Raw genomic sequence first — 22,416 nt, 5'->3', positions numbered from 1 at the left:
TGTGTGTGTGTTTGTGTGTGTGTGTGTGTGTGTGTGTGTGTTTGCTTCTGCTTATTATGCCAGACTTGTTTGCCAATGTTGATGTATTTGTTTAATTCCAATGTACATTACGTTGATGTTTTCGCGGTGCGGACTTAATACGTTTGACTTGTTTGGATTAAGAATAAATAAATAAATAAAATACATAAATAAAGACAGAACCAATATACCTATTCGTGCGATACTGCAGTTTCTTGAGGAACACCGGCCTCAATGACTGAATTGTAGTATACTGCTGTGCGTCGTGCTGTATGCGCGCAGTGCTCAGTCTTTCTTTCTCTCCCTCTTTTCCTCTTTATATTCCGTCTTTTCCAGGTTAGCAAACCAGACGCTAGTTTGGTTGACCTCCCTGCCTTTCCTCTCTATGTGCTCTCTCTTTTGAGGGTTTTGTTTTGAAATATTTCTTCGCAAGCACAAAGCGCCACTCAGCTTGCAGCCCGAGAAACTTCAGGCGGATGACTCGCAACGCCGGAAAATTGCGCATTCGTTTTCCATGGGAGCGAGCACACGGAAGCAGCGCAGCGCCGCACATGTAGGGCGCTCTCTCGTGCCGGCTGTAGTATATGCACACACAAAGGAGAAAAGAAGCTCGAACAGCCGCAACGTCCTGTAACGTCCGGGCGGGTACAGTTGTGCAAGAATCATCGGACCCAATGCTCACGGCTTTTTCCCAATCGCCAGCGCCTGTTATTTCCCTGGCGTGTAGAAAGAATTGTGCAACACTCGGGAGATTGAGGCCTCCCTGCACGAAATTGCGTGAGAGAGACCTCAAGGCCTGATCTACCCCACAGGTCTGGCTCGGTCATTTCTCCTATGTGCTCTTTTCATAATGAGTACCAAACAATTAAATATTTCTTCCTATGTATTGTGACCGTTGCACTACGACAAGACAATTAACATGTTAGCACTTTCCCTTCGATGATTTTACCTGGACCTACAAACAGATCCTGTTAGTGTTCCGTCTGGAGCCCTGACTATTTAACCACGAGGATGTTCGCAGCATTCCTCATTGAGTCATACTGATTGCCGTGTTAAATTTGCGCCCGTTTTCTCCCTCTCTATGTAATTCTCAATTAATAAGTATCGATTCTTACTGCTGCTGTTCTTTTCGCAACAACGCGTAACTTCGCCTTTCCACATCCCTTACTTTTTACCAGTCTTGAAAATTTATTTCAGATCATCACTCTGGGCCGTCCGGCGAGCCCAGGAAGCCGCCAACCCTTGGTCGAATCCTAGGCGGGGTCCAGGCACACCCTACCAAATCACAGAGCGCACAATAAAGTTATTTTAATGAACGAATCGCTTGGAATAGGCCACCCGATTCTTTTCTTTCTAATCCCCCGTATAGTGCATGGGTAGGAGCTATATATTTATTGTATAGCAACAACAACGGCCTGCACAATTAAAGCAATTCACACATGCTATGCAGTCATGCGTAGCCGTAGTTTCATGCGCTCAAAAAAAAAAAAAAATAAGAAAAGCCACCCAATTGATGATTCTTTTACTCGTCTTGTGACATTTGGGCAAAGGCATTCGAAGGTTGAAATTCGTCCGGTTATTATTTGACGTCGCGATATGCGATCATGCTACATTGTGACTGTACGCAGTATACGCTTCACAACAGTCTGCGCTCGAGAATGCAAGCTACAAGCCGTATGCTACGACGCTCGTATATCCTCACTTGGGCGCCTGAAACAAGAGACCAGATATGCAAAAGAGTGACTTGTTGGGCTAGTTGGTACGTGGTTATGCTAGGAGAATGCCAGCAAACTTGAAAAAAAAAGGAAAAATCGAGAGGAAGACAGGCACCAGCTACCTTCCTGTCGCTTTCTCTATGTCTGCCTCTGGATTTCCCCCATTGTTTTTTTCAAGTTTGCTGTCTCATAGTTTAACCCCACGTGCACCAGACGGAGCTCACACCTGGGGTAACGGAGACGTACAAAAGCACAGTTAGCAATAGGGGATCAGAAAATTTGGGTGTGGGAGTTTATAATGTTTATTTTTTTTATTTTTTATTGTTTAACTTAGGTAGGACATTAGGCAGTATAATAGCAAGAGCTTGGTGGCGCAACCCACCGCCCCGTTCCAAAGGGGACGCTCATAACATCCATCCATCCATCCCACACATGGCGTAGCGACACAATGACTTGCACTGCGCTACGTATATACACTATGTACGTATATATGCGCTACCCGTATACGCAATACGCAGTATGCGTGTGCGAATATCCAAAAATTCCAAAATACTAACCGCGGTGTCTTTGCTATCAGATGCGCATTCATTAGGATTGCAAATTGGGCAAGCTGGTAACGATCCATACCACAACAGATACCACTTACAATACAGGTACGACAAAAGAAAACGCAGGACACGGTCATAATTTGAAGCCCTCCCCATGTAAAGGTTGCATACACGACAAACCGAATTGCGCGTTGCTGGTTAATTTCACTGCTTTCATTGTGAGTGAGTGCACTTGTTGCGGTCCAATGTCGTTGTTTTCCGGGCTGCACAGGTGCGTGAACTCGTAGATGCAAGCGAGGTTAAGTGTACTGAAGGATATAGATGAATTTTCTACGCTGTATAGCCTTTGCATGTTTATCAATCCTTAGGAGCGAAGAAATATGCAATATTTGGTTCAATACTTCATTTCATTTATTTACTCTAAACTCCGTACAGGCATTACAGGGAAGAGTGGCAATAGAAAAAGAAAAAAAATGGAAAAATGGATAATGAGGCAGCACATGATCACAGATAGCCGACTTGATCACATCGTATTTAAAGCAGATGTTTTTTTTTTCACGAATAAACTTACTCGGTTCGAAATTACCACTATTCAAAATCCCGTAGCCCGCACCATCACTTTTCGAATTGACTCGCTCCAGTATCAGATTTTTGTTAAGCGAATAACTGTGACGGCTACGTTTGCGCAGTGCCACAAAATCAAACTGGACTCCTGATCCAGCATGATCATGAGAACAAATATATAGACTGCTTAGTAAATTTTCTTTTTTTTTTTTGCTTTTAATTGCGACGGCTGCACAACGTTTTCCCTCGCACGCACGCGGACACGAAAAAGCTGCATTTTGCTATACTGCCCAACAGCGGAGTCTGTACAGAGCGGTTGATCTCGACACGACACAAGGCAGTACGTGTACGATGCGTCTGGCAGCAAAATGTGGCATGGTCACGTGACGCTTGCAGCTGCAATGTACGTATAGCAGCTGTGTACCATCCAGTGCAACCCGCTTTCCGCGATAAGGCTCATTCTCTGTTGCTGACGTCGGCACCAAGAAAAAAAGAAGAACAAAAAAGCATTTCGTAAGGCTGTATTTTTTACTTCTTCCGCACACCGTACAGCGACGTGTCGTCCCCCTCTGCTCTTTTTGTTGTCGGGCTTGAACTATAATTCCCAAGATAAGCAGTTGATGCCCATTACGCTTAGGAGCTTCTTTAACTATACTGCCGGTACCGAATGCCCGCGCAGTTTGAGACTAGCGCACGACTGTAGAAAGGTGTTGTGTTGTCACGCTTATTTCCTTATTGCTCACGAAGTAGTTTTGATAGTGTGAAAACACGCTTGGATAATTTCTTACTGAGATAGATCGATAGGCACACTTAACACGTGCCCCCCTCCCCGAAATTTGTGTGTACCAAGATGCCGCCTGCCCAGCCTTAGGGATCTTAGGGTAGATGGAAGAGACGGAAGCGCGGCTTCGCCCAGTGATACAGTGACACATCAGGAAGCGAACAACACGCGGCCTCGCGATATGAGCGGCCTCTTCCGTATATAGCCTGCGAATCGACGTTAGTGAAGGATGACGCAGGCGATTACCGACGCGGAAGCAGCTCGCTGTCGAAGGCGACTTGAGCGTTGCTTCTGATGGCTGAAAACGACGAGAAAGTCTGCCAGAAACGTCACGTCAAACAGCGGGAACTGGCGACGTCGCAGTCGTCGCACTGGAGTTCCGTCCGCAGCCCCAGTCCACAGTGCGCGCACATGCAAGTGCGCTCGTGATGACGTGATGTCTGCGTACATTAACATCTTTTAGAGCGAAGCTTTCGCTTTGGCTCTTCTCCCCGTATTACGTTTCTGGGCGAATAAATTGGGCCGATCTCGTATAGATACCGTAATAAACGGCGGTGACTTGGTGGGTCTATCCTTACACAAGTGCATGACATGTGTCGTCGCAACGGCTTTAATTTGGTTTGTAGCGTCAGCCGATCCTGGTTTGTAGCCGACCCTGAAGACAGTGCATTCCCAGTGCAAAAACACCAACCACAGCATTTACTCTCTTCGTGCCGAGGACGAGTCTCACTCGTCCACGCGTTTGCCCCGAAATGTATACCAGCGACGAGGCCCACTCGTACAAAGATTTTCTTTTATCTAGTAAGTGCCTCAGAAGAGTGACAGCCATTTCATTATTATTGTGTTCTTTTCCTTTCTCTCTTTCTACTGTTTTCCGGTATTGATTAAGTTGCTGCGTTTAGCTAGGCGGTCAGTTTCCCTGTTTCCTGTATCTCCTCCCTCCCTCTATCTATGGAGGTATACGGTGGCGGTGAGCGGATTAGACAAGGATGTTTCTTTTCACTCTGATGTTGCCCTCCAGCGAGGCGCTGCCGTCACGGCGACAGCACATGCAATCTACCGATCAAGTTTCGTCATGACGTTTTAGCACAACAAGCAACTACACTAAGCGACGATAGCCAACCTGTATTTCGCGCTCATGTTCACCTCTGTCTGTTCAAAGGGCCAAAGCTTTTCTTGGCGCCCGTGGTCATCGGCACAAACTGAGTGAGCTAGTAAACGTTTCTTATTCAGGTGGCCCGAAACTATCAAACGGTATACAAACTCCTACTTCTTTAAACATTTTATTATTGTTATTATTTCATCGCGATGAACCTGCAGGCAACACGTCAGCTTTGCTCACATCTTTCTTTTCCTGCTCGTTGTGAGATGCTGAAAAGTAAATAACTTCGTTCGCACCTCGTTTCAACTGCGCGACGCCACACGCCTTCAAGAAGCGAACTGCAAGTTGGTGTGTAGCTGCAATCCTGTATAATCGAGAGACGAGAGGAGAGAGGCGTCAAGGGGCGAGGTCCTGGTCAGATGGCAACATGGAAATAATTATGTACGAAGCGAAGAAGTAAACGGCGACGACCTTGTGGCGTGGCTTCTGTAAGGATTTATTTTTCGTCGTTGCCTCGTCTCCAAGCCTGAAGAGACGCCGGGCGCACAATCACGGACTCCATAAAAACGGCCGTGCAAGTATACTACATACGAGCTAGCCAGACAGCTTGGCCGAATGCCAGTCGCTATAGCCGGTTGTACTCATTATGTTGCTCGAGGATATCAAGCAGTACGAGGCAAGCGGAAAGGTAAGTCTGGCGCTTTGCGCGAACTGTCGGTTGACACGTTGTTTGCTTAATACTTCTTATTCGTTCAAAAAAAGCTAACTCCGGACAGCGCGCGTTGGAGATAGGGAGTGCCTCGTTCGCGGTCGTGGCGTGTTCGCCAACATTATAATTCCGCCTGCCCTTCCGCACAGTCGTACCTTGAATTTCTTTTCTAAGCCCGCTAAATATCCGCCGAACGAGTCAATCCGCTGCGCGATCCAAGCCAAGTATCTTATTTAATTTTGAATTAACTGACAAACTGGAATGTTCTACAATATGCGCGCTATTATACCGTTTGTAGAAAGGAAGTTGTGTGCATCACAAAGAAGATAAAGGAACATACTATTTATCTAAACAACACTTCCTATAATATCACAAAATTTATAATTATCAGTTCAATATAATTTCAAATATATCACATTTTTTTCATATTCTTACTTCAAGTTATTCGACAGTTTTTCGACCCTATGGTGTTGGGCTGCTGAGCACGAGGTCGCGGGATCGAGTCGTGGCCACGGCGGCCGCATTTAGATGGGGGCGAAATGCGAAAACACCCGTGTACTTAGATTTAGGTGCACGTTAAAGAACCCCAGGTGGCCGACATTTCCGGAGTCCTCCACTACGGCGGGCCTCATAATCAGAAGGTGGTTCTGGCACGTAAAACCCCATAATAATAATAAATAAAGTTTTTCGACCGCATCACCCCTAGATCCCCAACCAACCACCGCTGACTTCTTGGCCATTCCGTCGTGGACGGGTGCGCGCAAATATTTATTGAACAAGCAGGCAAGACAAAACAAGATGGACGTCTTTACTGTGGGAAAATGCTGTTGTCGCAGTAAATGACTTAAGAGCCAGAGGAACCGCTTAGTTCTTCTGGTTTTCTAAGGAAACGTTGAATTACGTGCATACACGCTCAAATAACCACAAAGTTAAGAAACACTCAGGAATAAAATACTAGATAACATACGCGATAACAAAGAGGGGGGGGGGAGTTGGTTTGCAAACTAATTATAACTGCTTCAAAAAACATCTCCGAGTCGGCCTCCTGGACTGCGTCCTCAACGCGGCAGCCATGTCAACCGGCATCCGCGAGAGTATACATTTGCCCGCCAAGGAATATGCGCTCGCTAACTTGTATATGGAAAGCGCTGAGCTCGATGTCCTATAATGTACTTCTGACATTGTGTCGATCCTGGAATCGGTGCATCCGTTTCAAGGAGGAGTTTGAATCGCCATGCTTTTGGGTACTTTATTACTCCTTTTAGGAAAAGACGCTATCAGCGCCAAAACCAACGTGGGTGACCGCTGAAAGGTAAACAGAAGAACAAACAAACAAACAAACAAACAAACAAACAAACAAACAAATAAATAAATAAATAGTTCGCCTCGTGCATTTCTGCCTTATGTGTACACCGGCGTCATAATGACGCTGCCCCGTCAGCGAATACGTCAACATTAGAACAGAGCACGGTTGCTGATGATGGCAAAGGAGGCGCTGCTTTTGATTGGCCGAGCAACGCGAGCGATCCGTGCGCAACGCCGCGTCTGAAAAATGACGAGTTTCCAATAACGAAAGCAGAGGAGCGAGCAATGGGAAATGCAAGGAGATAACACCGGTCGGGGCGAGACTCGCATAATCGCTTCGAGACTCCCGTATAGGGAGAGCGAAAGGAAGAGATAGAGATTCTTATTTGAGGAAGGAAGAATTGGGGTAAAGTGCAGCGCAGTAACTGTCTCTCAGATGAGGACACCTCAACCGTGCTGCACAGGGGGGAAGGGATAGAAAAGAGTGGCGGAAGAAAGAGGGAAGGAGCAGCAGCGAAAGGAAGGGCGTCGCTTGCGTGCACGCACAGAGAGAGAGAGAGAGAGGGCACTCACTCCTGACGAACACCCTGGTGGCGGTGGTGGCGCTCAGCTCGCAGGCCGGGTGCGACGCCCTGCAGGCGTACACCGCCTCGTCCTCGGCCCCCATGAAGCTGACCTCGAGCTGCGCCAGCGGCAGGCTGTCCGGGGGCGGGCCGTGCAGCAGACGCACGCGGCCGCCGCCCGGCAGCGGCTCGCCGTCCTTCCACCACGACACCTCGGGCCGGGGCACGGCCGACGCGTTGCAGCGCAGCCGCAGCGTGCTCCCGTCGCGCACCACCAGCCGGGGGCTGAACGGCACCAGGTCCACGGGGGCTGCGCACGGCATGAACGGGCTCAGATGTGTTGGCCGAAGAAGGGTTGCATCGCGCGCGCGCACTTCGCTTTCTCAGACGTCGTTGACTGCAATTGCGAGATCGCTGAAGAAGCCCGCGCGGCCGAAATTATTCCTTAGAGAGGAAGAGAAAGTTAACTGGGCATTGTATCCGGTTTTCTACCCTTCACAGGAGGAGGGACAAAGGGAAGAAGAAAGAAAAAAAAAAAAAAGAAGGAGAACGCGCGCACACAGACGCCCCTTCACCCCCACAGAGTTATATGCGGTCGCACACAATACAGCTATATATATATTTTTTTTACTAACATTGACGGCGTTCCATGCGGCTGTGCACAGCCTTTGGCTTTGTGCACACATTCGACACCTTGATTTTATCGCCTTTAGGTCCGTGAACGATCGGTTGTCCAGCATGCGTGGTGTCGCTCTGAGTTTGTCGAAAAAACACACACTGAAAACGCGTTCTGCGGTTTCGTTGGAACCGCCAACGTTGCAACGCGGTGCCCTCAGTTATTCCAAACAGCGATGAGCGAGGATTAGTGAAAGCGACGTTCAGCCACAAAGGACGGAATAATGGGGTGTCACTGCGCGAGAGTTGGAGCGCCAGTTGACATCCCCACAAAGCGCCGAGAGAGCTCAACGGAGTATTAGCAAACACTCGTAATAGCCTAAATCGAAATGTTATTGGCCGATCGAGTAAACGACGACGCTGTGCTGCAGCGTCTGCCCGCGACAACGGGATGTACACCCGTTTGTCTCGTTCGCTAGAGGACTGTGTCGCTCTTGGCTAGGGTGTCTCTCATAATTCACTGTGCAGTTTTGTGGAGTAAAACCCCACCTGTTATTACCCGGAGAATGAATTGGTTGCGGACGGAAGGCCGGTTGCCGAAGTCAATAAAAGCGCAGGGAATGTGAAATGTCTGTTGATGCCAAGGCGGTGCTGTCAGTTTGATACAGTGTTTCTAGAAAGTTGACAGACGCGGCAGCAACGGCCAAAGTTGTCTCCCGCAATATTGCAACCAGCGGTAAACCTACAGTCAGAACATAAAAAAAGTGGGATCGCTATCAGTGTGTGTAGCACATATTAGTGCAAATTTTTTTTGCTTGTTGGTTATAGTTTCATACTGTATTTTCATGCGTTCTGTTAATTAATATGCGATTGTTAAGCCGAAATCAGCCTTGCCAGTCATGTTTGTTTTTTATCGCCTCTCTTTAGGAGGAGCAACACGAGCACGAATCACTCCACGACTTCACGACAAACGCGGAATGGGGCATAACACTGTATCACAGCGATAGCTTGTTACCGTGTTTCGACTTTATTTTCATGATTTTTTTCACATAGATCACAAGCGTCAGAGCCGGTGCCTCTCGCAGGCACAAGATTATGAAAACAAAATCGTAGAGACTTTCAATATTCACTCGCAAAAACGAAAGAAAAGCAAAGTGCACGGAGACCGAGACTTTCGTCGTGATTGCGAAGAAAATCACAAGAGAACGAAGACGTCCCGGAATGTGCCCACAGAGTACACGAACAGTTAATTATATGATAAGTTGCACAGACCACTTATGAAGGTTTTTCACAATGAATGACTGCACGTATTTATTTAAATAATATGCCTTAGGGTAAATGATGAGAAAAAAAAAGTTGAAAGAACCTGGTCTATAATGCGACCTCTTTTCTTAAGGTTGAGCGTTTTCTTTGGCTTTATGTAGCTTAGGTGAGGTCGGAAAGGTCAGAATAACGTGGCAGCATGTATAGGTGACAGATTCGCACAACATTCTATGCGGGCGTTCTCTGCAATGTTCTTCCTTCTAAACTCCTCCCCCCCCCCCCCCCCCCATGTCTTGCTCTATCTCTGTTTTGTGCCTGCGTATCATTAAATATTGTGTCGTTATCAGGCATGCTTGACTTGACTCTTGACTTTCGTTCTTTAAGCTCATCAACGAACTGTGTAAAGGTAACGCTCAGTCGTCCTTCCTAAATGAAGGAGCGTGCTTGACGACAACGCGCGAGTTTTATATTGGGCATCTCGTGTGCAAAGTCGCAAGGCTGTATATAAATGACATGATGCATCAGCGACCATATAATGCGAAGGTTGTGGGCTCTGTCCCCACTTTCGACAAGTTACCTTTTCGTCCGCTTTCATTTCCCCGTTTCCCCCTTCATTATTTTCTACATTGCAATTACAATCACAGCAAATTGCCCCTAGGCTTTCACTCGCTTCATTGCCTAACTGCTGGCTTTATATGCTCGAGATTAACAAAAACCGAGCCTCTCTGTTTCCCTTCTCCTCGTTCACGGTGGATCAGCATAACTCAATTTTTTTTCTTTTTTTTTTTTGACCGAATATGTGTAGTAGGATTCAGAAGTTTGCGTCACGTGGGTTCCCCGAAAAAGCCTGATCTTATCCTTGTTTTAGCTTGCAGCCAGTGAAACAGTATAGCACTGTATATGCTGGTTGCGCACGTCAATAAAGGCAGCAAATTAGCAAATTTGAAATTGCGGGCCCAGGCAGAAGAAATATTCAACGTTTTCTCAGGTACCGCGCTCCGTGCACTTTTTACACACACTGTACAACTGAAGCAAAAAAAAAAAAAAGATGCCACAAATGTAAGCCTCGCGCGTGTGTCTAGTGTTTTATTTTTGGTTGCAAATAATTACGAGGAAACGTGCACGAACGCTTGGCGTCCTTGCCGGCGTGTATTCGTTTTCTCGCGGAGCTCTTTGCAGCGCCAAATCACTTATATGATTTCGATCTCGGGATTGATGACTCAGGAAAGAGTTGAGGCACGTTAATTTACGCGCAACCTGAGATTATAGGCGTCGCAGTGCCAGCCTCGTGGTGTTTCCGAGTCACTCATGCTTTCATTCTCGATATTTGAGATATGACATGGAATCAGATGATCTGAAGATAGGCAATGTGGCAACAAGGTGCCAACATCCGCATTACATTATTAAAAAGAGAAGAAAAACCCCGGTGACTGCAAGCCTCTCGGATGCCAGGTGATTTGATTTGGCGCAAGACAATTCAGGGTCGCAGCGACAGAAGCTGTTTCTCTATAGGTGAGTGGAGGCGCGTCCGATAACACACAAGCACGCATGCGTTTTTACTGCATAGGGGTCGTACGCGATTCATTACGCGCATAATTTTACCAATGGCTTTTCTCGCCTCACTTAGCAGTAAGCCAGAAATATGGGTGCGTGGTGTGTATTTGCTGATTTTCAGCGTGTCTTCGTAAATGCGCATACGTCTCCGGCTGAATGTCGGTTTGGTTGAAGTTTGACAAGTTTACCCTCAACCTGTCTAGAATCGACACGACATACCATACTTCACTGGATACCACGCACAGCGGCACCATTAAAATCGAAAGTGCGGACTATAGGCAGCATTAGAGTATATGCTAAAGCAGCGCCTTTACTAAAGGGTATGCCGACGTAGCAGCATGCGCTCTTTGCTCGTCAACAAGATCAGCATCTGTCACTCTCACTGTCAAGAAACGTTCCGGCAGGCAACTTCACTCGATTGTACATCGGTCGCGTCACGTTACAACAATGGAACGCACGGAACCATACTCGCTATCTCTTTTGCTCGCCGAGCCTCTTTGCTACTTCCGTCGCACTCTCCCATCGCAAGGCATCTGAGTGCATTTTGGCGGTCGCATTCGCGAACAATTATTCACTCCTGATTCGGATGACTGACAATGGCAGCGCGTAACCCTTGCGGTTGCGATAACATCTGCCAATGGAGGCCAGAAAGTTCCCTCGTTTGCTGTAGTCTAAGCAGCAGGGACAGTAAACCGTTTCCGGAAGAGATGATCTTATCATCTTAGCCCCGTGATGCGTATTCAGAGCGCCACCAGAATGTTAGGAAAAATTTTGAAGCCGCAATTGACTGCCTTATATGGTGAGCGTTCCTGCGATGTGCACGCACACATTCGCTGTTTTCCCATTGACCTTCTTTTACTAGTCACCCTCCCCTTTTTCATTTTTCTCCCACAGCCTTGCAAGCTTGTTAACCTCTTTGCATTTCTCTCCGTCTTTCTTTACTTGAAATGTGTAAAGGTATATCGGAGGAATACTGTGAATTAGTGAACGTCATCCATCCTGTCGTCATTGCGCGACAGTGCCAAGACATGACTGTTGCCTTTCTGTCATTATAGCTCTTTTGCCAGTGGTCAGTGAAGTGCGCATCACTTGTATGATCTAACAAGGCACGTTGCGGTCTACCGCTCGAGAGAGAGAGAGAGAGAGAGAGGAAAGTCGTGGAAGCTAAACCAGAAGGGAAAGTCCGGTTTGCAAACCTGCACAAGAGAAGGGGGAGGTAAAGTGACAGGAAAATATACAGAGAAGGAGAGAAACGTAGCACAGACATACAACCACAGCCAGTCACTATCGCCGCGTACTATAGCTACAGTAGCACTTGTGGCGCCACGAACACCAATTCGGGCTGCGACCGCTTGTGTAGGTCGGTCGACCTTGAAAACTCCGACAGTGCCCTCATCGCTCCCAGCTGCGATGGCTTGTGAGGTGGGCATTTCAAAATAATTTCCTCTGATAGCGGTCTTTGATCAAAGCGCGCTATCGCGATTGCGAGCGATCGTCTCTGTAAATTGTAGAGAGGCCAATGACACATAGCATTGCTTAAATGATATTGCGCGACATAAAAAACGACACGGACGTGAAAGAAGACGACACACCAAGATTACCAACTTGCCCGGAATGCTGCTCTTATTAAGACACATAGCATGTTGGAGTACCCTAGTTACCGTATGTCATCACATGAGTCGTTGTCGGCCCTTCCGATTTGAAAGCAAAAGACTTCGTAAAATTCACCGCTATGATCTTGTAAAAAAGCACAAGAGCGCTGGATGTGAGCAGTTGTGCCACTACTGTCAAATGCTGTAGCGTAAAGCGAGGGCAATATTGGCTGCACTGCACATATTTGTTGCGCTGTTCAGCGAGGCGTGACACGTAAACGTGCATCCCACATCCGCCAAACTTTCCCTTTCCTCACAGTAGTTCACGGACTTTTTCATCAATTTTTCTGGCAGACCAACGACACCTGGTGGGGTTAATTTAGGCCTGCCTGCGTGGACTACACCAGCGAGCCTCTATAATCATAGCGACCCTTGACGGTTCAATCAATCAATCAATCAATCAATCAATCAATCAATCAATCAATCAATCAATCAATCAATCAATCAATCAATCAATCAATCAATCAATCAATCAATCTATCAATCAATCTAAACGCGCGGCACGTACTGGCCACGTGCAGCACCCGGCCCGTGGTGGACTGCCCGTATCCGGTGGACATCATGTCCGAGCACATGTACACGCCGGCGTCCTCTCGGCGCGCCTTCTCGATGATGAGGCGCGTCTGCTCGAGCCGCACCTCCCCGTTGCTCGAAGGCAGGAAGCGCCGGTTGTTCTTCATCCAGGCGAACGGGAACCGGTCCGAGCGCTTGGACAGGCCGTCGCAGTCCAGCACCAGGCGCTTGCCTTCCTCCAGCCGATAGCAGGCCCCGGCACCCACGCGTCCCGTGCTGTCGTGGACGTAGCCTGGACGGACAGGTCAAGCAACAAGACGGTTCACTTCAAGAACGTGCAGTAATCATTGCTACGACCACACGTAACACATGACAGAGCTGCGGAATGTGTGCGTAATCACCGAGAGACAATGGAGCGGCACTAAACGTAATTCGAATTAAAGCAAGAAACATGCATCTATAACAAAAACAAAACAAAACAAACAAAGAAGCAAAGTTATACTTAATCATAATATAAACAAAACATGGAAGGAAATTAATTAGTCAAGCTATGATTTTACGAGGAGCAACGATGAGAAAGCGACGTAACGCGGAAGGCAGTTCACATAGAAATATCAAAATTTCCGCTCCACCTCGACCTGACACAAGTCCATAAGATGCCATGATTCTAACACGCACGTTCCCGCCTTCGTTCCATTGAACATGTAGCTTTCGCTTTTCGAAAAAAAAAAATAAAGATGATAGCTTGCTCATATAGTTACGTATCTAGATATAACCGGCAGGAATTAATTTTTCCTATAATGTGTTTACCATGTACGTGCCACTCATGTCGGCATTTGTTATCCTTTTAAGCGTCACAGAGAAGTAACCCTTTCAAAAACACTTGTTTGACGAAGGAAGCCAATTTGTGTGTCCCCGATAAGGTAATCCTATTGTAGGCCTCAGACAACCCACACTTGAATATAAGGCTAAGCAATATAGCTCCTAGGAAAAAGCGTAAGAAAATAATATAAATTATGAGATTTTACGTGCCAAAACAAATATATGATTATGCAGCACGCTGTAGAGGGGAGGGGGGGGGGACTGCGGATTAACTTTGACCACTTGGGATTCTTTACCGTGCACCAAATGAACTGGTAAAGTGTATGCAGACGTCTCAGCGACATCGTCCGCATCAGCTGTGGATTTCGTCGCGCCGAGCCATCGAACCATTCGACTGTTTCATCTACGTCACAAAACAACATCGACATTCACGGACCTAGTGGCAATCAGAGAAGCGGTTCTCTACATTTCCAGGCAACTTCCTCAAGTGTGGACAGGATTCAGTGACGCGAAATTGGCTCTGCAGCTACTTACAGGCGCAATAAAAGAAATAGCCCAGCGCGTTGGCTCTTCGCACTGCCCAGCTACATACTCTAGCGGAAGAGAGTGACCACCGTATCACATTTCAATAGGTTCCCGGTCACTGCGGGCTACGTGAAAATGACCTGGCCAATGCCCCCAAGCGAAGAAGGCTCTCGCAGACCTCAGAGCCACTGCTTACAATTCCATTTCTAAGAGCTGACGTCAACCGCCTTCTCTCAATTGTGATACAGAAAAATGACAGAAAAGCACTGGGTCCAACCGGAAAATTGCCACAGACGCCTCCAGAGACTGGGCCCCAAGATAACCTTTAGATCATGACCGAAAATTCAGTGCAGCTGTGGAAATCTTCTGCACATGCTTATGCTTGGACTGGCGTTTACCCGCCGTTAGGTGCACTTATGGCAACGCACTGAGTCTCCACACCGTGAGCAGTGCCGTTCGCACGAATCTATGAAGCATACGCTACGTGACTGCTCTGAGTACGTGGAAGATCGACATGGTTTGACCAGTGCTCTTCCCCGTTTCGACAGCAACCGTTGTCAGAGGGCCTTATACTGCCTTGGCGCGACATTTAAATCTAGCTTTCAGGCCGTGCAGGCCTTACATGACTTTTTTTAAGAAGTATGGGCCTGAATTCTAGGCTGTAAGTAGTCTTGCCCGCTATGTGTTTTGCCTCATCCCTCTGTCGTCATCGTCATCCATCTTGGTCCTCTTTCTTTCTTTTCCTTCCCCTGCAAGCACAGTAGTCGACTAAAGAAATGTGCCTGAGGCCGACATTTATTCCTTTCGTGTCATTAAATTTTCCTTTCTCTCTTCCCAAATCTGAACGAAAACTTTTAAAGAGAGAGAGAGAGAGAGAGAGGAGATGAAAAACAGGGAAGTTATCCTTTCTATGAGCCTCATGTCGAATTTTAGATAAAGGAAATGACTATACATATATATATATATATATATATATATATATATATATATATATATATATATATATATATATATATATATATATATATATATATATAAGGAAATAAGAAATTAAGAAAAATACCAAATCAGGTTTACCGGTATACGATCACGATCTTATAGACATTCATATAAGGGCGCGTTTAGTGTTTAATATTACGCCCGGCCTACGCGATTCAGGACCGTTTTATTTTATAAAGATAAACCAGTGATTTTTCTTAAGAAACTATTTGGCTAAAAGAAAAACGTCGACACATTTATCGGTGTAGTAGCCGTACTCGGACCTTCTGTGAAAAAATCTTGAAGAAGAACTAAATGTGCAACCATAACACGATAGTACTAGAGGGGAAGTAATGAAATGAATTTCGTCTACTACTGAATGCGCCACCAGTACGTGACGTAGTTTAACTGAAAAGAAAGCCAGCGAAGTACGTGCTCAGCGTACGGACAGCACTGCTGTCTCCGTGTCTGTTGGCTTTCTCTCCACAGGGACATATAATAAATGCTGACGTTAAAACACCGATAAGAGCGAGGCGCGTTTCGAAGCAAGTCGAATTGAAATATCTTTTTCTATTCATTATTAGTGTTCCTTTATTCGAAGAACCAGTTTTTCCTCATCCTCACTGGGCAGGCATTCACGCCTGTCCGGCCAATGTCCCTGTGGTTCCCCGTATTTGAGAGCCCACCCGTCGTTACTTTCGGAAGAGCCAGACTACCGCCTCTTTGTGGTCGACAGTCGGACACCGGTTTGCCGGTATCATGAAGTTCATTTCTTGCACCTACACTACATTTAGATTCGGTGACCCTGCAAGAGGAGTCCTGCGGACCGGCGCTTGACCGGAGTTACGACAAAGCTTTACTGGGCCACTTGGTTCACATCGCACTGAAGATCGCCTACTGACCGCGAATGCAGCCAACTGTGCAGCGCGAACAAAGTCTTGAAACGACGTAGACAAGTAAACGGCACAAACGCCGACTTGCAACTTGTCCTGCTTACTTGTTTCCGCTAGCGTTCCTGTCTTCATCGAAACGCTAATTAAGCCATCGTCGGAGGTTCGCTAGACGCACATTGAAAACTGTGTGGTTCAGCCCTGAACGAACAGCAGAAGGAGGCTTCCCGTTCGTCGATACCAGACTGCTGCAAAGTGCGAGACGCACTTATTTCGGTTCTCAAAGTGTGACTGACGATCGACGGCATTTGAAGAACGCGTGAACTTCGCGGTCTTCTTAGAAAAGGCTACCAAATATATTTGTAGATCTTTTGGAGTAAACGAGACTCGGCACTCTGATAGTGACAGTTCGTGCAGCTGTAGGATCATTGCCGAAATGCTGTCGCTAGACAGAAAAGAACAAATACATAGGAAAAGAATAATAATAACAAAAAAAAACCACTAGTGACCGCTGCAAACAGTAGAAAAAACTGCGTTTGCAGTGAAGCAGCTGTGTTTGACGGCCGCATTCCTTGCTTTTCAGCGCACTGAGCGCGTGCCTTGCTGCTGCAGTGCCGTTCGTGTTACGCACAAAAAAAAAAAAAGAAAAAACAGCTAGAGAGAAAAAGATAAAGGGCGACAGCCTGGCGCCTAGGAATTTTCTTCCACCTACGCCCTCGTGGCACCGGCAGCGTCGCGTCATTAGGAGCCGGTGCATTTATCCAGTTGGTTCCGGCAGCCGCCAGACAAGACCACGTCGAAGCGACGTACACGTCAACAAACTTCGTCAGCATTCCTCGCACGTGCGCACCGCGAGAGGCGCCGAAGACGCATTGAGGATTCTTACAAGCCTCTCGCGACGCCGTGATCACGTCATTCAATGCACCTGCACAGGAACGCGTGCGAACGTGTGCAAAGATGCGATCGATTTGGGGGACTCGCACTGTAGCTCGCTCAGCGTGAATGCAGTGTCTGCATTGTCTCGACGGACGCGGGTGCGGAGCGATCGTCTGCTTTCGCTGCTACGATTTGTATTTCTTTTGTCGCTTTATGGCGGCAGTCAACGAGCTTTTCAACAGGGCGTGAGTGCGGTCCAGGTGGTAGGAGAGGGAGATAAATGATACCTGAAAGGCAGGGAGGTTAGCCGGAAGATAAGCGTCCAGTTTGCTACCCTGCGCTGGGATATGGTTGAGGTCAGACAAAAAGAAAAATAAGTAAATGCAAAGGTAGAGAGAGAGAAAGAGAAAAAAATTCCTACACACGCGCGCGCACACAGAAGCTCGCGGGAGTGTCAGAGTCGTTCAACTAGGTCACTTGACTGGAAGAACGGTCTCGTTTCAACGTACTTTGGTAGTGAATAAAGCCCCTCCATACACGTAGCGGCGGTGGCGCGTAGATGCAGGAGCTTTAGTAGTGAATACAGAGCCTGCCACAAGTGTATAGAAACACGCAAAAAGCTTCAAGGACAGGCGACAGCACTTTCGCCTGTCCTCGTGCTCTTTATCTGCTCGCTTCTTTAGTTCTGTTTGCCTGTTCAGCGCTGCAATCAGCACAGTCACTGTGCTGTTGCTCCTTTTGTTATGTCTGACATAGAAACACGCCGGTCACCGCTGCCTTTTCCTGTTTTTTTTTTTTTTTTTGTAGGTGATATGTAATGTTGCCAGATGCTACTTTCTTTCTTTTCGCTGAAGGGGAGGGCCAGTATGGTTGTCATTTGTAAATTGCCCCTTTAGTGCCTTCATTTATCCCGCTCGTCCTTGCTTACAGAGACAAATTTCCTCGTAAATATGAATAAAACAAATAGATTTGAGGTCTCGTTAAATTAAAACATGTGGAATTGTCAATGGTGTAGATCGATGAAGGACGCTATTTAATATGTTGAGGGAGCGGGGGGGGGGGGGGGTGTATCACTAGGATAACTATATATATAGACTTCGTGAAAAGCTGTTTTTCGAGTACACGGACATCGTAACACTTTATGTCATGGTGTCCGTGTGTAGACCTTGTTGCGTCTTCTTTTTTTCATCTTTTTCGAGAAATATAATTCAAGCATCTTGTGCATTTTCTTTCGCTGCTCTCAGTTATTTTTCCTTCTTTTTGTGGAGGTACTGGCCAGACCGGCTTTTGTCATTTCGCTGTCGCAAATCATCATTTGCATTTTATTAATAATAATACAACCAGAGTATTTTTCTCGCTCGAGAATCTCGCTGCAAGTCTACCACACCGTAAACCCATATCTAGTACAGCCGAAAGTTTCAATAATAAAAAATTACATGCGACAAAGAGAAAGCAAGGGAACAGAAGAAACATACTCTCGGTTTAAGCGCGAAGGGACACAGACGAAGACTAGAAGCAGACCAAGACGAGCTCTAACTCTCAACTAAATCTTTATTGAAAAGGTCAACATATATAAGCGATTGCAAAAAAAAAAAAAAAACCGTAACAAAGAAACGTCACATTGTTTAAAGAATATCAGTCAACAGATAAACGTATCATAAAGTAGGGAAGCCATAAAAGCAAGAAAAGGCACTAGTTGAGATGGACGCACGTGCTGATAAGATATTGGAATTCACTGTATAACAGTGATATTGATGTTTTGCTAAGGCAACTCTCCTCTAATCTTTTAACGTGAAAGGTCTCAATTATTTCGCGCATGGTTTGACATTTGCGTCTTAGCGCTCATCTTCTCTGCTTTTAGTCTTTGTCTGTGTCCCTTCGCGCTATAAACCAAGACTATGTTACCGTACAAACTTGCCCAACAGTCTATCCATTTGAAACAGAAGAGAGTATGGCGATTTTCACCTACGATAAATAAACATTTATTACGGTACGAATTTAAAAGGACTACTCGTAATCACAGAGGAGACAAGAACGAAAACAGAAAGCACCAAAAAACAGTGAAGGTATAGAGCACGAACATACATGCAATGTTTGCTACGACACATGCGTTAAAAGCAAGGTAGAGAAGTGATCACAAGAACACGCACACGCCTGTACAGTTCCGCAAACGTACGAAAAGAGCGTTCCGAAAAGAACCACCGAAGGCGCACAGATATGCGCAGATAATTGGGTAGAAACTATACCTGCCAGTCGTCCTGAATTGTGCGTAAAGTTTACAAATTTAGGTTCGTTTTACGACTTTATAAATGTTGCATAAATTTTTAGTAAAAATAAATTCTGTTCGAGAAAAAAGATTGGCTCTTCGGTCGCCGAACTTTCCATTGGAAGTGTTTCGTTGGTGAATAGGCGCCAGACGGGTACCCATTTAGAGCAAGTTCCCGAAGCAGGTGGAATTGGCACCGGCAAATTTGCAGGTAGAGTCACTGCGATGTAAAAGCAATATGTTCCTTGTAAGTCTCTGCAGTTACAAGTTTGCTGCTGCTTGGGTGCTGCGTCTAAAGGAAAAGTATTGTTAATGAAGTGCGCATGTATCTTTCAAAAGATGTGTGCTCAGATCAAGTTTAAAGAAAAAAAGAAATAACTCCTTGTAAGTACCCGCTCATCTTCCTCAGAGTCATGTCCAGCGATTTCACGAATCCTGAAGTTTACAGCTTGGCAGGTAAGGCAAATACTGCTACACGTAGCCACACATATTACTGTATTACTGTTCTGTATTACTAACTAAAGTTCTAACTAGATGTACTTACACCTATTGCATTCTTGTAATTGAATTCTTTCGAGTTAAATTTAAAATAGAATCGAAGAACTGTTAGAGAACACCGCTTCGCAGCGTATTTTCGGCCCGTGATTCTGTCATCAACCGAGATACGTTGCAAAATGTCAGTGTGTTGCGTGGAAGCTCGTGACGGGACACACACGAAAATAATTCTATTGGGAGCACACCCCAGCTTAAACCTCAACGCATGCTGACATGCAACATACATGCGCACAGCGTCGTAGAGTTCTGCTCATTTTAGTTTGAAACACCTTTACCAGGTGTCGCCCTGTTCCATCTAGACACGCATCAAGCGAAAACACTCTGACGCAAGCGGGAGCGCGAGAACATGTTCGGTTTTATTTCGTTTCGTTCGAGTTTCGCTCTATCGCCTTTTAGGGTCACAACGTTGCGAGCACCAGAGCACGATGAATGCAAATATGAAGAGATAAGGGAAGGCGATGGCAGGGAGGTTAACCAGATGATATCTGCCATCTATTGGTTGGTGGTGTTCTAACGGGGAAAGGAACAGGAAATATGAGAAAAGTAATGAGATAAAAACCAAGGTACAACGAGAGCGCAGAAGCGATGTGCATACGGGCCGTATTCACAAAGCTTTTCGTTCGTAAGTGCTGCTTGCCAATGGCCTGCAGCTTTCACTAATCGTGAACACCACTGTTGGCTGAAGACTCCTCTTACGGACAATTTTAGCGTAAGAATTGTTCGTAAGAACATGTGCGAGAAACACTTCTCCCGTTTCTTTTTTTTTTTTACTTGGCTGAACTGAACTTGGTCCATGTTTCGTTTCGTTAAGTTGAGCGTTTGTGAACTGTTCGGCATGAACTCAACTCTTTCATAAATGCTTTTACGAAAGGGGAAAAAAAGTCATCCGCCTGAAAGCAGCACGAACTTACAAAATAAAACCGATATTGGTCCCTTAGAAAGTTTCCGAGTTGATAAAAAAATTCATCGAAGCGAAGCCTTTTAGTATGTCACTATTATTCGCGCAAGGTTTCTTCTGCTTCTTATTCACCCCATTTTCTTAAATCACATTTCAGAGCAGAAGAGTATTGCCGGTGCCTCGAAGAGACACCGACATTTAATAATAGACATATATTAATAGACTTACATACATTTAATAATAGTGAGTTTTAGAAATCGCGTACCCCAAGCGAGTTAGCATATAAACACAAAAAAACACACTATATATATCGTATGCCCTTTTACGTCATTGTTCTGGACGCCCGGAGGAAAGCATCCGCCTAACGTTAGGTCTCCTATAAGCCTATTTCTAAATCTCCCTAATTAACACAATAAAACATGTGCTACCCAATGGTGTCGCGATGTTAGCCATAACATTAGCGAAGACGACCCGCCGACGATAAAACAGCTCTTATACACTCGAACGAAAAGCGTCGCGCGTTCGACGCCCGATTCCCAACGGTTTCAGAGCATGCTGCGTGCGTGCCTCGCGGCAGGACCATGACGCTGTGGTACAGCGGGCTGAAGCTGGTGCAGTAGTAGAAGCCGGTGTGGTTTCCCTGTGCCCCGCGCACGGTCAGGATGGAGCTGATGCGTCCCGTGCGCGGGTCGCGCGGACCGTGCTCGATGTCGAACCGGTTCCACGGGTCCGGCACCAGGGGCGGCGCCCCGGCGCGGTCCTTGCGCCAGCTGGCAAACCGGTGCGCGGGCAGCAGGCACTCGACGCGCAGCTCTGAGCCCTCGGACACGGTGGTCGGGCCCCGGTACTCGACCTCGGCTTCCTCTTGCGCCGCCGCCGCCGCCTCCGCTGGGATTCGGCCAACCACAACAGCGCGCGCTCGGTCACGCACATTGCGCAGCGTTTCGTCGAAGACGTTCGGTTTCGACGCGCACGCGCGCTCACGCGTTCAAGCAGTATACTGAAGAGAAGAAACGGCAGCAGTCTCGATCGTTTGAAGGCTGACGTTAGCTAAGGGTAAGTGGATGAGCTTGTGAGGCACTGCGTAAAATGATTTAAAGAAGGGGAGGGGGGTTGTACATATCCATATATTTATTATCTCACACACACACACACACACACACACACACACACACACACACACACACACACACACACACACACACACACACACATATATATATATATATATATATATATATATATATATATATATATATATATATATATATATTCTGATGTGAACAGATACCGAAATCTGGTGAACCGTCATGTGAGCAGTATTCACCGTAATGCACCGAAAATTAAGTTCACAGAGGGTGGCAATAAAACCCTATTTTACGTGTAACACTGCTTTAGGGCAGAATGCCCATTATTCTAAAGGTTACAGGGTTCAGGAAACCTTTAATAAAAAATAAAGATTAACAAGAAATGAAAGCTGGGAAAGATAAATTCTGCTTATATACACTATACTGCACAGCGCATTGTGCATAGGTATACTGCTGAATAAACAGTCAATTTTAGGCCATTGCATTCTTCAACGTCTCCTTATCCTTGCGTTCAATATTCCCTTGCAAAAATCATTGCTGAAATTCTATACTGGCCATATTGACTGTTCTTGCGTTGAATAGACTTTCATTTGAGGTGCGATTAAATATCATGCAC

The 22,416-nt window shown here is 46.3% G+C and overlaps 1 protein-coding gene across 3 annotated transcripts in view; it reads right to left on the bottom strand.

The window, feature by feature from the left end:
* Nucleotides 1-22,416, bottom strand: part of LOC142572332 (neuroplastin-like) — a 57,284-nt gene that overhangs the window by 29,303 nt on the left and 5,565 nt on the right. Inside the window, exons 2-4 of one of the 3 annotated variants that reach the window (XM_075681353.1) lie at nucleotides 21,280-21,600; nucleotides 12,898-13,194; nucleotides 7,316-7,615 (exon numbers count right to left, since the gene is read on the bottom strand). In XM_075681353.1, the coding sequence (XP_075537468.1) occupies nucleotides 7,316-7,615; nucleotides 12,898-13,194; nucleotides 21,280-21,600 (918 nt within the window). Of the gene's footprint in view, nucleotides 1-7,315; nucleotides 7,616-12,897; nucleotides 13,195-16,224; nucleotides 16,268-21,279; nucleotides 21,601-22,416 lie in introns of those variants that run through there. The other 2 variants (XM_075681356.1, XM_075681354.1) reach the window with 2 other exon arrangements.

The sequence above is a fragment of the Dermacentor variabilis genome, chromosome 2, assembly GCF_050947875.1.
Source record: "Dermacentor variabilis isolate Ectoservices chromosome 2, ASM5094787v1, whole genome shotgun sequence".
NCBI lineage: Eukaryota > Metazoa > Arthropoda > Arachnida > Ixodida > Ixodidae > Dermacentor > Dermacentor variabilis.
The sequence above is the reverse complement of the archived record's forward strand: the minus strand, read 5'-3'. Positions and strand labels throughout refer to the sequence as shown.